This window comes from Haliotis cracherodii, unplaced genomic scaffold, assembly GCF_022045235.1.
Source record: "Haliotis cracherodii isolate W230 unplaced genomic scaffold, xgHalCrac1.p SCAF_4, whole genome shotgun sequence".
In the NCBI taxonomy this organism is placed as follows: domain Eukaryota; kingdom Metazoa; phylum Mollusca; class Gastropoda; order Lepetellida; family Haliotidae; genus Haliotis; species Haliotis cracherodii.
The window spans coordinates 9,964,653-9,979,336 of record NW_027266297.1 but is presented as its reverse complement, the minus strand read 5'-3'; the positions used below and the strand labels follow the sequence as shown (position 1 = coordinate 9,979,336).

Here is a 14,684-nt window from a genome sequence, read left to right as displayed (position 1 = left end):
GCGTGGATGTGCTACTCGGCTGTTCAAACTAAGGCATTGCATCATGTACACGGCGTTGTTTGCGTGGATGTGCTACTCGGCTGTTCATACTAAGGCACTGCATCATGTACACGGCGTTGTATGCGTGGATGTGCTACTCGGCTGTTCATACTAAGGCATTGCATCATGTTCAAGGCGTTGTATGCGTGGATGTGCTACTCGGCTGTTCATACTAAGGCACTGCAATATGTTTACAGCGTCGCATGCATTGTATCAGCTGTAAACACCAGCGGACCGATTAAGATTACTGATACAAACAAGTCAGTATCTCGCCTCTGAGCCCTAGAGATCTGGACAGATTCAAGAGGTTTGGCAATTTAGACCCGCCAAATCATTCTAGTTTGACTGCCTTTTTATTTTTTATTCTCTAGAATCTGAGAGACAGACTAGATAAGCTTTGCCACCCGGCTGTTCATACTAAGGCACTTCAACATGTAAACAGAGTTGCATACATGGCTGTGCCACTCGGTTGTACATACTAAGGCACTTCAACATGTAAACAGCGTTGCATGCATGGCTGTGCCACTCGGTTGTTCATACTAAGGCACTTAAACATGTAAACAGCGTTGCATACATGGCATCCAAGTTATCCATAATCTTTTACATGGACTCAGAACGCGTGTACGCATTCACCTCGTCTTCAGAAAACCATGTTTCTTAAAGAAATCGATACTATCATGTAATGGAGGTAATTTTTGATTTATGTTCATTGTTGCAGCTTGAGCTTCTATTCGGAGCATTTCTGCTTAAGGGGTGATTGAATTGTGTGACAGTAACAGTCAGCGCTAATAGAGCTAGTTTGAACTTTGAAATGATGTTGGATCGCACAAATACAAGCTACGTTGTTCTTCGCCTTTTAAGAGAGCTATGAATAGGAAGCACATGAGTTAACTTAATACCTCCATTTTACGATCGTCACGTAAAGTATCAGGCCTCTGAAGAATCTGATCAATGAACAAAAGGAAAGGAGGTATACCACCCACTGAAGAATACCAGTAACAGCAAAATAGATGGATTTCTTTAGTGCGTCGTATTCATGCCTGAAATCATGTTCATGGCATAAATCAGTTATTACCCCGGTCAATGGGCAATGTCCTTCTCTTAGAGGATTACATGATCATATCATCCCACCGGGTACCCATTCTCTGTTGGGTGAACACTAGTCAATTTCGAACAACGAGCCTCGCCAATGGAAACACAACATTAGATCACATTTGTTTCGGTTTGGGGAAGAAACGAGGCCAAGGACGCTCCCTAGAGTCAATCTTGTCGTGCGTTGGCACGCGTTAATACAACTAGTCTCCGCCTTCAGCGTTGCTGTGCTTCATGTGTGATCTGTGCCCTGTGCATAATGTCACTTGCCACCACACACCTATAACGTCTCCTATAGAATATCAGTAACAATCATGCATAACACCTCATTTGACTATCAGTAAGAATGATGCATGACACCTCATTTGATGTCAGTAAGTCATGCATAGCACCTCATTTGAATATCAGTAGGAATCATGCATGACTCAGTGAAAGTTATGTTTAACACCTGAATAATTTCGGAAGAAGATATGAACAGCGCCCATTGGAGTACCTGTGCGTTATATGATATAAAATATGTTGTTGTACCTTGAGGTTGTAATGGTTGTGTTACTGCTGTAAAATTGTAATCGTTCTTCTAAACTAGCTGTTGTGTTGTGGCGTTAATAACATAAGCTCTTTCCTGCATCGGTTCATGCTGTGAGCCTAAGAAACATATGTGACATAAAAATCAATATAATCATTTTTCAAGTTTTCCTGTTATTTCGCAGAGCCGTTTATGCATATATTGCATATTTTTGCACAGCATACACTGTAAACTGGCCTTTAAAACAGATGTACAAAAGAACACGAAAATTTCCATAATTGATCAGCCCCAATCACGGATATTGATAGCAAAATACATTTTCACAATTTTCCATTTCATATGATTTTGTTAGCATTTGTGAGTGAGGATTGTTATATATACCTATTTAGCATACTTTACATTATTAATGTTCCGGTAGAGCAAATTTTACGATGGTATTTTTGCCATCCACCCAGGGGAATTCAATTGATTTTGTACATCAACAATCGATGTTTTTCACGTTTCATATTGGATCATCACATTATAGTCACTACAAAGAGTATCAATGACGTTTGTCCATATCTATGCGTTTTAGAATATAGGTTTGTTGGAGACAAGCACTCACTCACTCACTCACTCACTCACTCACTCACTCACTCATCCACCCACTCACAGATACACACACACTTTACAGGATATCAAACAGTCATTGCTGCGATGATGTTGGCTTAGGCATGGCCTAGACATGGCCTTTTCAACTCCATCTGGACATCGTCATGAAGAGATTTTGTTATCTCATTTTATAGATTTGTTACGGACCAGTAAGTATGAGGCGATGTTAAGACTATACTGTGGTATATATCTTGACACTAAATAAAGCCCAAGCATTAGTCTACCTGCAACGTATACCATTATGCTAATGGATGTCTATGGGTTCATTTTGTATTAGACATATTGGTGTATTTTATGCGTTGTATAATTCTTTTATAGTTTTTACCGATAAAAGGTAAACTTTAATGCATTTTATTTCAAAATAACATTAAAGTTATTTTTAGATACGAATTCTATCAGCTGAAAGTGCCAATGATCAAACATGACGTTTATAATATTTGTTAACGTAATTCAGAATAGGTCATTGCTTTAAAGGGATGTCAGCAGTCAACTCCCATGGTGTGTCGTTTTTGCTGTGATGGATACTATACCATTCATTTCTACATCATTACAAAAAAGCGACAAAGCATTAGTTATAAGATGAATACTAGCGATGTGACAACTTGCTTGTTGAGACATTAAATGATATATTAAGGCTATACACTCCGTTTGTAGACACATTTTTCAAGATAAAAACTGTATTTATTTCATTTATTTAAAAAAAACACAATTGTAAAATAAAGAAAACCGATAAAGTGCATGATTTATTGGGCTCTAACATTGCATGTGGAGAATGATCGGTTGTGGTGTTGTTTATGCTTGGATAGTTGCAATATTACCCTGCTTTTCCCTTTAGAATACTACCCCCACTGTGTTTGAGGAATCCTCAAGTTCGTTTCGTTCTTTCAATATTTAGATATTTCATCACCACTGAGACTAAATAAGTATGAGTTAAATGAAATGACAACAAAGGGTTTTAGAAGTTGGATTCATATTTAATTTATATTACTGTTCATATATGTACTGACAAACAGATTCAAGAAATGATAAGATTAATCTTATTAAATACCATTGCTTTAAGTAAAGTTAACACTTTGGGTCAACTGTTTGATGGACATTCTAGAAGTCGATGAATAAATAAGAAAACACACAACTTTATATCCATGCCACCTTGAGAACGGTGTCAGAATCCACATGAAGTGAACCAGACGTTATCGTCCATAAAGTTGTGTCTTTTCTTAATTTGTGTCAAGGTGTTATTTTCAGGAAATATTTTCTGGAATTGTACAGGAATTAATTCGAGACATGGTTGATAAATACCTTTTTGTTTTCATGTTTGTTTCTATTAGACTGATACTGGGCACGTAGTACAAACTTTATATTTGTATATTTCAGCGATGTCTTGAACGGTCATTGGTCTGTTCACGATTGCGACGTCATACAGAGGAATGCCACGTCCACAACCTGTTGGTGTGACGTCCCTGGTCACTTTGCACTTGTTGTCAAACAAATAAACGTTACGGTAAAGAAATGTCATAACTGAAGGTTCCAAATGATACATCTTTTGTCATACGTATGGTTTCATATTAGAATTAAAATATATGTACCAAGAGGATAATGAATGTCTTTTCTTTGAAATGGTTTAGAATTAAACGTAAGTCCCTGTGGTTTAAGTATCTGACAGGTTATGTCTTATTGAATAATGGATGGGTGGATGGATGAATGGGTGGATGGGTCATAAAAACAGTACACTGAAACCCGTTAATCCGGATTTAACCGTTTCAAGATTTAAAGAGCGTCTTGCTCAAAAATTGTTTGATAAAGGTTACAGATTTCAAGGCTTCACTAAAACTTTCAAAAGTTTTATGGTGGACATGTGGAGGGCATTTCAAAATTTGACGCATCATTGACATCATGTCCGATGCAGTTCCCTATTTTGACATGTACCATATGTTCCCGTGTTTTTCCAGGTGAACATTAACTTGCCTTTGCATGTGTTTGTGACGGGAGCCACCGGTGGGGCAGAATACGCACACATTTTCGCGAACTATTTGATAGTGATTCATAAACACATGCTCATGAAATTGTATTCGAAGTCGTACAATCGACTCTGCTTTTAGCAGAGATTTCTTATGAATATGGAAGGGTTTTGTCACCTTTATTTGCCGAGTACCGAATAATAAATCTAAGTACTTTAAATCGTGTCCCTGTTAAGTTTGGTGACACTTAAAGTCTTTGATATTTGGACACCTTTATCATATGCGTGCGTGCCATTGTGTTGTTGACATTTGCCTACCTTTGCTATATGCGTGCATGTTATTGTAATCTTCATGATGATTGAATGATTGACTTATGCATTCTTTTTAAGTCCTTTTCTATCTGCCAATGCAACCTATCGGTACAGATGCTAGTACCCTTGTTATTGATAATGTGCTAGCATCTCTACCAAACGTTGCATTTCAATATAAGAAAGAAGTTGAAATCCACATGCCGATCCTGTCTTCATTGATACTTAGAAATGACACTTGTGGTGTGTTATGCTTGTGATAAGGCAATATCTGGGATTTTTTCATTCAGATTCCAGTCATTCCTGATACCTATGAAGGGGTACTGTTGGCTGGCTGTGTGGCATCGATATGCGGACTGGTGGCAACCCTCATAGCGTATCTGTTCACATGGAGGTAGGACGTTTCTGAAATTATAATGAGACAGATAAAAAATGGTCACAATACAGTAAAATACGTTTTTAACGAACACACTTATAACGAACTGACGAATATTACGAACTTAATTTTTGGTCCCGGCCATTTGCTGTATAGATGCTGTATATATGCTTATAACAAACTACGGTTATAACGAACAAAAATTAGTGGTCTATTGCTGTATTGATGTTTGATAAACTAGTTAGTAAGGTACCATTTCCATTTGCCAACTACTTGCCATATTACCCGTGTGGTGCTTCAGAGATTATCTATATCTAAAGTACTTATTTTAGAGCATAAACAGAATGAAAAACTAGATAGTCATGAATCATGTCCATGTCATTTTTCTATACGAAGTTACTGGGTCTGCACTTTCATCCATTTTTACTCAGTCGCTATATAAGTGCAATAATCTTGGACGCGAACGTTAAACCCCATTTCCACCTCACCTCACCATTTTTACTCGTATGATGCTTTACAGGTTATCAAGATTTAGCGTACTTTTTCTTTAGAGACTAATAACATGAAAACACTAGATAGTTATGAACCATTTTTCTATACGCAGTCTCTAGATCTGCAATAAACATTGTCATTGATTCATATTCTCAAAAGTAGGTGTTCGCAGAACTAATATATATACATAAAAAGACAGTCGACGGTTTTATGTTATTTGTTAGTGCCGTTCCAGATACTTGTTTTCAATGTGAAGATTAAAACATCCAAAGACAGGAAGGCTTTAGTCGCGCGGTGACTCTATATACTCACAATGGAATTAACCGTGTGTGTAGAAAACCTCTTGACACTAAAACTAGTAAATTAATGTAAATCTTGTTTATGCATTAAGCAGCGCTTGAAACGGGTGTTCGATGGCTACCTTTTATATGAAAATATTTTGCAGACACTTAGTTGGAGAGACCCACTATATTCACATCAACTTCGTGCTCAGCCTCACCATTATCAACGTTATATGCATCGCTTGTCTTGGGAAGACCCAGATTCAGGTAAAACCGTTATGTTACATTATTTATTTTACAATGACATTTTAGAATCCTGCATTCTGATTTGGCCGTCAGAGATTTATTCAGATGCACTTGTTTCGCAGGCCCGCCCGTTCGGTAATTGCAAATACTGATCTTACTTCTTTAAGGTTGCTAATAAAAGTGTTGCGGTTCATGCATTATTAACGGCATGTTTGGTAATTTCAGGCTGAAAATTTGACGAACAATTACTGAAAGACTGTATTGTAGAACTCAGTGTGAACTCAGTAATTATTCGTCATTGTGCATCACCTTTTGTCGCTACTGTCACGCACGGTGACAATGTCTATCGCTTCATGATGCTTAGACTTCGTTTTCTATCGGAATGTCAGTTGGAATAATGCTTTATATAATAATTCCTGACTTACTGAAAATATTAAGCTCAATCGATGCCCAATCATTTGTGACTATGCCATGGCAGAATGGACCTAAGCCTACTGTGTTTTCGTTTTAGAGGTTTCGAATTTCGATTAAATACCTGTATTTGTTTTCAAATTCGAAACCTCACGCTTCCGGTTTCAAATTAAATTTTTCAGGTATCAAATCTACGGATACAGGTACTATCAAAAGGTATATTTCAGTTACAGATATATTCCACAACTTGTAGGTGCCAAGACTCATCACCAGTTGGTTAAAAAAGCACAAGTGACTTCTCTGTTGTTGACAATAGAAGCATTTCAGTTATTCAAATATGGACCAAAATATCATAAGCAGTCTCCTGCCAATTGGGATCACAAGTTTCTAATCATTATGGATATGCCAATACATAGGCCAATAGAAAAGATAAACTTGTTGGATGTCTTTCAGCGTGCGTGATGTTGCCATTGGTGGAATGCACAAAATATAAAAGAGGAAACAGAATTGGAATTGGAATATACCCATTCTGTGTCCACCAGCTGTCGTTCGAAGTCTGGCTGCCCAGCATGAAATGTTTGTAGTTGTTTCCACTGATAATGTTTCAAATAACATAACCATTATATGTCAGCATCACCACATAAATTGATGATCAAAGAACTTCGTAAAAGACTTGGTTTGGTTTGGTTTGATGTTTTACGCCGCACTCAGTAATATTCCAGCTATATCACGGAGGTCTGTAACTAATCGAGTCTGAACAATCCAGTGATTGATATCATGAGCATCGATAATAGGGATTCATGACATGCATCAACCAAGTCAGCGTGCCTGACCACCCGATCCCGTTAGTCGTCTCTTACAACAAGCATAGACGTCTTTTACGGCAAGAATGGGTTGCTGAAGACCCCGGATCTTCACGGGTTATGGTAAAAGTGATATATCAAATAATGCCAAATACAGGCAGTCATCTGCCAAAGCCACACATCGTTACTGACAGCTTTCGTCTGACCTGAAGACATGTCTATTCATCTTTTGTAGTACTGGATTCCAAAATATCCATACAAAAAGAAATTGCTGAGTCCAGATTTTACCACAAAACCCCTGCCTTGAAGATTGGCCATAATACTTAAACAATCAAGGAAGGACAAGTGGAATTAATACTACGTTGATTCTCAAAGACTCAAAAGATTTACTGGATTTTTGTATATCGCAGAAAGAATTCAGTTATGTAAAAACATTTTTCTACTTTACCCACCGCTATCCCATGACAAACTTTAGGGGAAGTTAATTTCTTAATCCATGGGGCTTCAAAAATGAAGTTAATCTTAAACTTCAGGTATATGAACTGATCTGATATCCTTAAATGAAGGTCAAATAACCAATTCCCTTCCACTTGTGTAGCCACCTCTTCTGGGAATAACAGAGACCAGTGAGACCGCCTCATCTGTGTCAGATTTAGATCTATGTATAAAGATTCAGCGTGATAAAAACACTATCCACGATAGTATTGTATTCCACGAAGGATAACATCAGCTTTCCCTTTATGTCGAGCAATATTCCAGCAGCTCCAGGCTTTAGTGTCTACATTTCCCAACCTTTGAGGTAAATTCAAGAATACTATTCATGCGAATACTTCAAAGAGTTTCATGCGACTCTTGCTCAAAAACTATTTGATCAAGATTACAACATTGCAAGCCTCAGTAAAGTTTTCAAAAGCGTAGACATGTGGAGGACATGTCGAAATTGACGCATCACTGACAAAAATGATAGGCGGGATCGTTCAGTGGATTCTTCTTATGGAGACTTCTTATGATTATTAGAAGGGTTTTGTCACATATGTTCACGGCAGTCATCAATATTCCAGCTGTACCGGACCCGTGAAGATTCCGGGGTGGAATAGATTAAGCAAGCCATGCTTGCCGTTAAAGGTAACTATGCTTGTCGTAAAAGGCGACTAACGGGATCGGGTGGTCAGGCTCGCTGACTTGGTTGATGCATGTCATTGATCCCAATTGCGTGGATCGATGCTCGTGATATTAATCACTGGATTGTCTGGTCCAGACTCGATTATTTACAGACCGTCGTCATATAGCTGGAATATTGCTGAGTGCGGCGTTAAACAACAAACCAACCAACCAGCTTTACCGCCATGGTTTGTAATTGATCGAATAATCAGGGTCAGTCAAACAGTGGTCGGTAGCATAAGCAGCGACCATGCCGTTGGGGAAAAATGACACACATTCACCCAGGTCATAAGATACTGAGCACCTTTCCTGTCCCGGGAACACCCTGAGGAATTACATTAACAATGAGTGAGTGGATGTGTTTGATTTAAGGCCGCATTAGACAGTATTTTAGTTGTATCAGTGTGTCAGCATGATGTAAAAATGTCAGCAAAAACCGGTTTTGAGAACGATATTTAGAGAGTCGGTAAACAAATATTCGTGTGGTTAATGACTTAAGAAATGGGCTTCACGCTTCAAAGCCCTTACACCGAGAAGGATATTGATATTATATACGTATTCATCAAATAGATTGTGGAAGGAATAGAAGCTGTAATTGCAATTCTATGTTGCCAACACACAGCATGAGCTTGTCCCATTTGTTTCAATGAAAACATGACTGCATGACTGACAACATAACTTTATCTACGGACAAATTGAATTGCCTGACCTGGCCCACACACACGGCTGTACGTCGTGTCATCTTGTCATTGATGGTGGAGATATTTATGTACAGGAGATACGCAGTAGCCCAATTTGTCCTGTGACATGCCCTACTGTTTTACTGTCCAGGAAAAAGAAAGGATATTTCTTTGATCTGGTTGTTAGGATGATGGATTGCGGCAGGTGTATAGGAAACCTTTTCTCACGGTGCACCAGCCTCGTTCATTACTCATAAAAGTGCTTCTAACGCGTCGTGGTGGATTCAAGTTCCATGGACATCGAAAATAAAACATGATATTTCAGCTATTCTGCCGTCATACAGCTTACGCCTTATCACATAAATAAACTATAGAATGTCCACGAACGTTTTACAATGATAATTTGTGTCAGGCTTATTTCATGCCAAACGTTTACAGAACGACATACTTAATAATGAAGGGAGGGCGCGTTGCAAGAGAGGCCCAGAGTCAGAAACCTATAATCTTAGGCTCAAACCCCATATCATATTTCTCTGCACCATACCCATGATCGTGGGTTTCACCAAAGTGTTAAACGTGGTAGACCTTCATTCTTTCGGTTTTTCCTCACTCATCAAACTGACTGAAATACTGTTTAGTTGCCTTCAACGAAACTCATTCAATCACCTGTATAATGTGAGAGGTTTTCGGTGTGTTCAGATGTAATGGAACGGACCGTACATCTTTATTCTCGGTAGATACTCATGTCAACTGGCGAGCAAACGAAAGTATACATCCATGTGACATGTCTGATGGTGTCTAAATATGATACAAGCAAAACAGAAATTGCTTTTCGATAGTGATGTTCCACTTCGCACTCAGCAATATTCCAGCTAGATGAGTGAGTGAGTATGGTTTTACGCCGCTTTTAGCAAAATTCCAGCAATATCACGGCGGGGGACACCAGAAATGGGCTTCACACATTGTTCCCATGTCGGGAATCGAACCCGGGTCTTCGGCGTCCAGCTAGATGACGGCGGCCTGTAAATAGTCGAGTCTTGACCAGACAATCCAGTGATTGCCATCGTGAACATCGATCAACGCAATTCGGGACATGATGACATGCATCTACCAAGTCACCGAGCCTGACCACCCACTCCCGTTAGTCGCCTTTTCGCACAGGTTACTGAAGACCAATTCTAACCCTGATTTTCACGAGTGTCGATATTTGATTTGATACGGGCGTCATGGTTATGTTTTGGACCTTAAGTTTGTTTCGCCGACTGTTTTCAACCTAGAAATGTTTTGATAAGGTTTTTAATGTTTTGGTCAAATTAAAGTTTCAAGTGTATATTTTCTATACCTAGCAGTAGATATTATTCTGTTTGTATGTTTTCTGCATGTATTAGAAGTGAGACATCAGAAGGTTTCATGAACAAGAATGTTTTAACGACATTTTCTTATAAAACGTCACATCGGAAGATGAGTAAGGATTTGAAGTATATAATTCAAATGTTGAGTTTCAAAGAAAAAGAAACACATACAATAACTCATATTATAAGTAAGCTGTCAGTTGTCATCATGTCAACTTAGAACAATAGACTTTTCTAATGGTGCACCTGCAGGCTCTCATATTTGCTTCGCTTTGAATGCCCTAACCAGGCCTTCAACTATGATTGACACGTGCTACGCTACCGTCGATGAACCATAGGTTTCCTTCTTCGTTTAAATCTTATTTTAATCACAATGCATCTGAATGCCAAGGAATGCAAACGTCTAGTATTAACTTAAAAAATACCAATTCAGAGGAGGTCATGCGATCACAAAGCAGTAGTTGTTAACATGATTGCGCATTGATTTGTATGAGCTGTAGAGCTCATCGATCGATTGTACACAGTTTGTTAGCTGAAAATGCAAATCATGTTGCATAACATGTACTTGTGTACTTGTGAGTAGAGGGTCTGCCCGGAGAGCGGAAGGTCAGCGGTACTTGTTGTTCCCCTGCCTGGTGCTCGGCATTCAGGGGATAAACAAGCACTGATCGACTGTCGGCTTGGAGTCGGTATCTGTGTCCTGAGTTGGGTATCCATGTTAAACTGCGGCGTGGTAATTCAATTGGATAGAATTATAAAACCGATCAAAACAGGCAGCGCCACACATACGCGTGTATGCACGTCGCAATATAAGTGAAATGATCTGAAACAGGACGTTAAACCCCATTTCACCTCACCTTCAACCACATATTTTACATATATCTACAGGTGCAGAAATGATGCTATTAAATATGACACATATTATTCACATCATAGACAGCTAAATGACTAAATAAAGATTGATTGACTACTAGTTTGGACAAGTTGTACTTTAAATAACAGGTTCGATACTATTCGGGCCCACTCGGCTTATTTTGTTACCTCATAATACTTAGGACGGTTGTATAGTCTAGTGGTCAAAGCATTCGCTCGTTACGCCGAAGACCTGAGTTCGATTCCCCATATGGGTACAATGTGTCAAGCCATTCCCCGCAGTAATACTGCTTGAATACATATATTGCTAAAAGCTGAGCGGCGAAAAACAAAATTCACTGACACAGTGTAAAATACCTCGAGCAGCAATTGAGTGTCAGTGATAGCATTGCATGATTCCACTGAAAACCGAATACAGACGTTTCCATCCGTATATTGTACGTACCACACTACGGTCAGTATGAAATGTGTTAAATTAGATCTGGAGCAACGTTTATTTATGGGTTACGACTGCCACTAGATTGTGTTGCGTAATGTGATAGTCACATGAATTTGTGAAACTAGTAAATGCAATATGGATACATCACTGGCCGAGATAACCTATCTTCTACAGCCACCCCTTCAATTATATTTCGATTACCATCCTTTTAAAAAAAATTCTGTTTTATGCTAACATGTAAACAAACTTACGTCTTGTAAACTGCCGGGCAAAAGAAAGCATACACCGATACCTGACTGTGGCTAACAATGAAACAAACAAGAATTATTATTTTCCTTTAGCCTAGCTATATATATTTATTTCATTTACCAATATGATAACTTGTTTATAATTATTGATCAATACAATTCTGACCTTGGTTTAAAGCATCAAGTATACAGTCCTTACTTCTTATGAAAGGGAACAAAATTGAAAAAGTTAAAGTGGAGGGGTAGTCTAGTGGTTAAAGCGTTCGCTAGTCACGCCGAAGTCCCGGGTTCGATTCTCCACATGGGTACAATGGGTGAAACTCTTTTCTTGTGTCTCCCGCCGTGATATTGCTGGAATAATGATAAAAGCGGCGCAAAACCACACTCACTCACACTTTTTCAGTTAAATTAGCATGAGTGATCAAGTTGGTTTTTATATCACTGCAGCGGACGCCAAGCATAAACATAAGCATGCGCCATCGGAATCATAAACTTTTTTAGTGCATTCCATATATGATTAGCATATATTTGTAGCTATAAACTTTCATGGCATGTAAAAGAAACATTGACTAGTTACACATTTGGTAATACATTGTGGTATTTCTTTGGCGAAATTACGAGCGCTACCAGAGTATCCAGTTTCGCATTTGGGAGATATATTCTACCCCTGTGATCTTTGTGAGTAGGAACGAAGAGTGGGTAAACGACTCCACAGATACGACTCGCTCATTACATCATAAAAATCACATAACACACACAACAGAATGTGTGATTATTCTTTTGTAGGAGATAACCAGAAATTCTAACAATGACATGCGAGGTTTAAAGACACAACGGGGGGAAAAGGGTGGCCCTGTCGTCTAAGGCCACGCAATTCGGTGTTGGGCTTGCCAGAAACCTACGACTGTGAGCTCACTCACTCACTCACTCACTCACTCACTACAGACGCAATGATGTTACCATCTCTGTATTTCCAGACTTTGTGTGCCGCCGGCAAGATCCTACTCCAGTTCTTCTACCTCGCTGCCTTCGCCTTCCTCTTCGTTGAGGCTGTCCACATGTTTGTCACAGTACACTCCCGCCATAGTGTGTCAGGGGGATTCCTCAAGTACTTCCTCATTGGATGGGGTAGGTTGTCTAACTGTGTCACTAACTTTTGCGTTCATGTGAGTTATGTGGTTGGACGGCTATTGTAGCGTTGTGACATTCCAGGGTTTTGATCTCAATAGAACTAATATATAGTACACTATATAATCGAGGATTAACCTCTTCCTGCATGTTTTATTTCATCTTAATTTTCACCTTCTACCAATGCATCATTTTTATGCGCGGATGTGCAAATAAAAGACCACAATTTATTATCTGTTTTCAATGTACAAGCCTGGCAATGTTCCAGCTATTTGACGGCGGCCTGAAAATAATCGAGTATAGGTCAAACAATCAAGTGATTGATATCATGAGAAACGATTCACGCCATACAGGTCGGGCCATACCCGAGCCATTAAGTCGCCTCTTTCGACCATCATAGATTGCTTGTGACCTACAGTGCTAACCCTGAACCCCCACAGGGGTCTGTTAACTGAACTGTATCAAACATTCCAAATGAATTATAGGAACCGTTCTTAAAATACCTATTAAAAAATGCCATACTTGTGCAATTTGAGTCGGATCCGTAAAAAGGATATTGTTATGTCGAACTAACTTGTAAGAAGTAAAACGGGTAAAACGGTTAACTGTTCTGCGTTGTATCGATGGCATGATTAAACAAAGATATAACTACATTTACGTCTGCGCCTGACCTATTCAACAGACGTCTGAAGATAATTCAAATGAGACTACTTAAATTAGGTTCAGCTCCCTGGGCTAAATGTCACCCATTTAACCATAGTAATGCTTCCTTTTACTGTCTCTGAGTGGTGGAGTATTCATGTTAAACTGCAACAGAGCTTCTCAGTGGGCTAGCACTATAAAACGGCATTACTCCTGGCTGGTACAAGTAGATACGCGCACTCATGACAGCACGTCGCTATGTAAATGCAGTATTCTTGAACTCGACATTAAACCTACCCCATCTCATCGCCTACATTCTACACCCTCTTACCCCCACTACCACTATTTAAGCAAACACATTGAAAAAGTTTGCCAGATTTTACAACTTATTAGCATATATCTGAAAGTGATGGGGAGGCTGGGTGGAAGAGACACAGGTGGCCCACTCGTCTCAGGCGCTGCTATTTGCTCTGCAGTGTCGCGTCCCTTGGAAACAAGAAACAAATTCGCACTTTGTCAAGGTTTGACAAAACCTAAACCCTGCTCGTGGGTTTCCCAAACGTGGTAAAGTGTAAACTAAAACTCACTCATCCACTCACTCAATACTCACTATGACGGAATCTATGTCCCTTTATCTTAACTTCGAACGGGGATATTGACAGTGGACTGATTGGACAAAAGGTATAATTGCATACCTTTCAGTATCATTCTTGAGATAGGCTGAGCTACTGTCATAAATAACATGTATGTCATGTGATGTCAGACAAGGAATGACTGGTGAAACAGTTAGTATGTTGTCTGGTAGATGTATTTGTTCACCCTAAAATTTCCCGTCCTAACACTTTATCAATTCCAATACCACGGGTGACCGCCTCCGTGGTCTAGTGGTAAAGCGTCCACCCGGAGAGTGGAAGGTCTGTGGTTCGATCCCCGGCCGCGTCATACCAAAAGACGTTAAAAGATTGTACTTGTACCCTG

The 14,684-nt window shown here is 39.2% G+C and overlaps 1 protein-coding gene across 3 annotated transcripts in view; it reads left to right on the top strand.

Annotated features, from left to right (window-relative positions):
• Positions 1-14,684, top strand: part of LOC139480100 (uncharacterized) — a 109,813-nt gene that overhangs the window by 80,588 nt on the left and 14,541 nt on the right. For 2 of the 3 annotated variants that reach the window (XM_071263115.1, XM_071263116.1), the window contains exons 20-24: positions 2,443-2,457; positions 3,683-3,809; positions 4,865-4,968; positions 5,888-5,990; positions 12,914-13,064. In XM_071263115.1, the coding sequence (XP_071119216.1) occupies positions 2,443-2,457; positions 3,683-3,809; positions 4,865-4,968; positions 5,888-5,990; positions 12,914-13,064 (500 nt within the window). The remainder of the gene's footprint in view (positions 1-2,442; positions 2,458-3,682; positions 3,810-4,864; positions 4,969-5,887; positions 5,991-12,913; positions 13,065-14,684) is intronic. The other variant, XM_071263117.1, reaches the window with a different exon arrangement.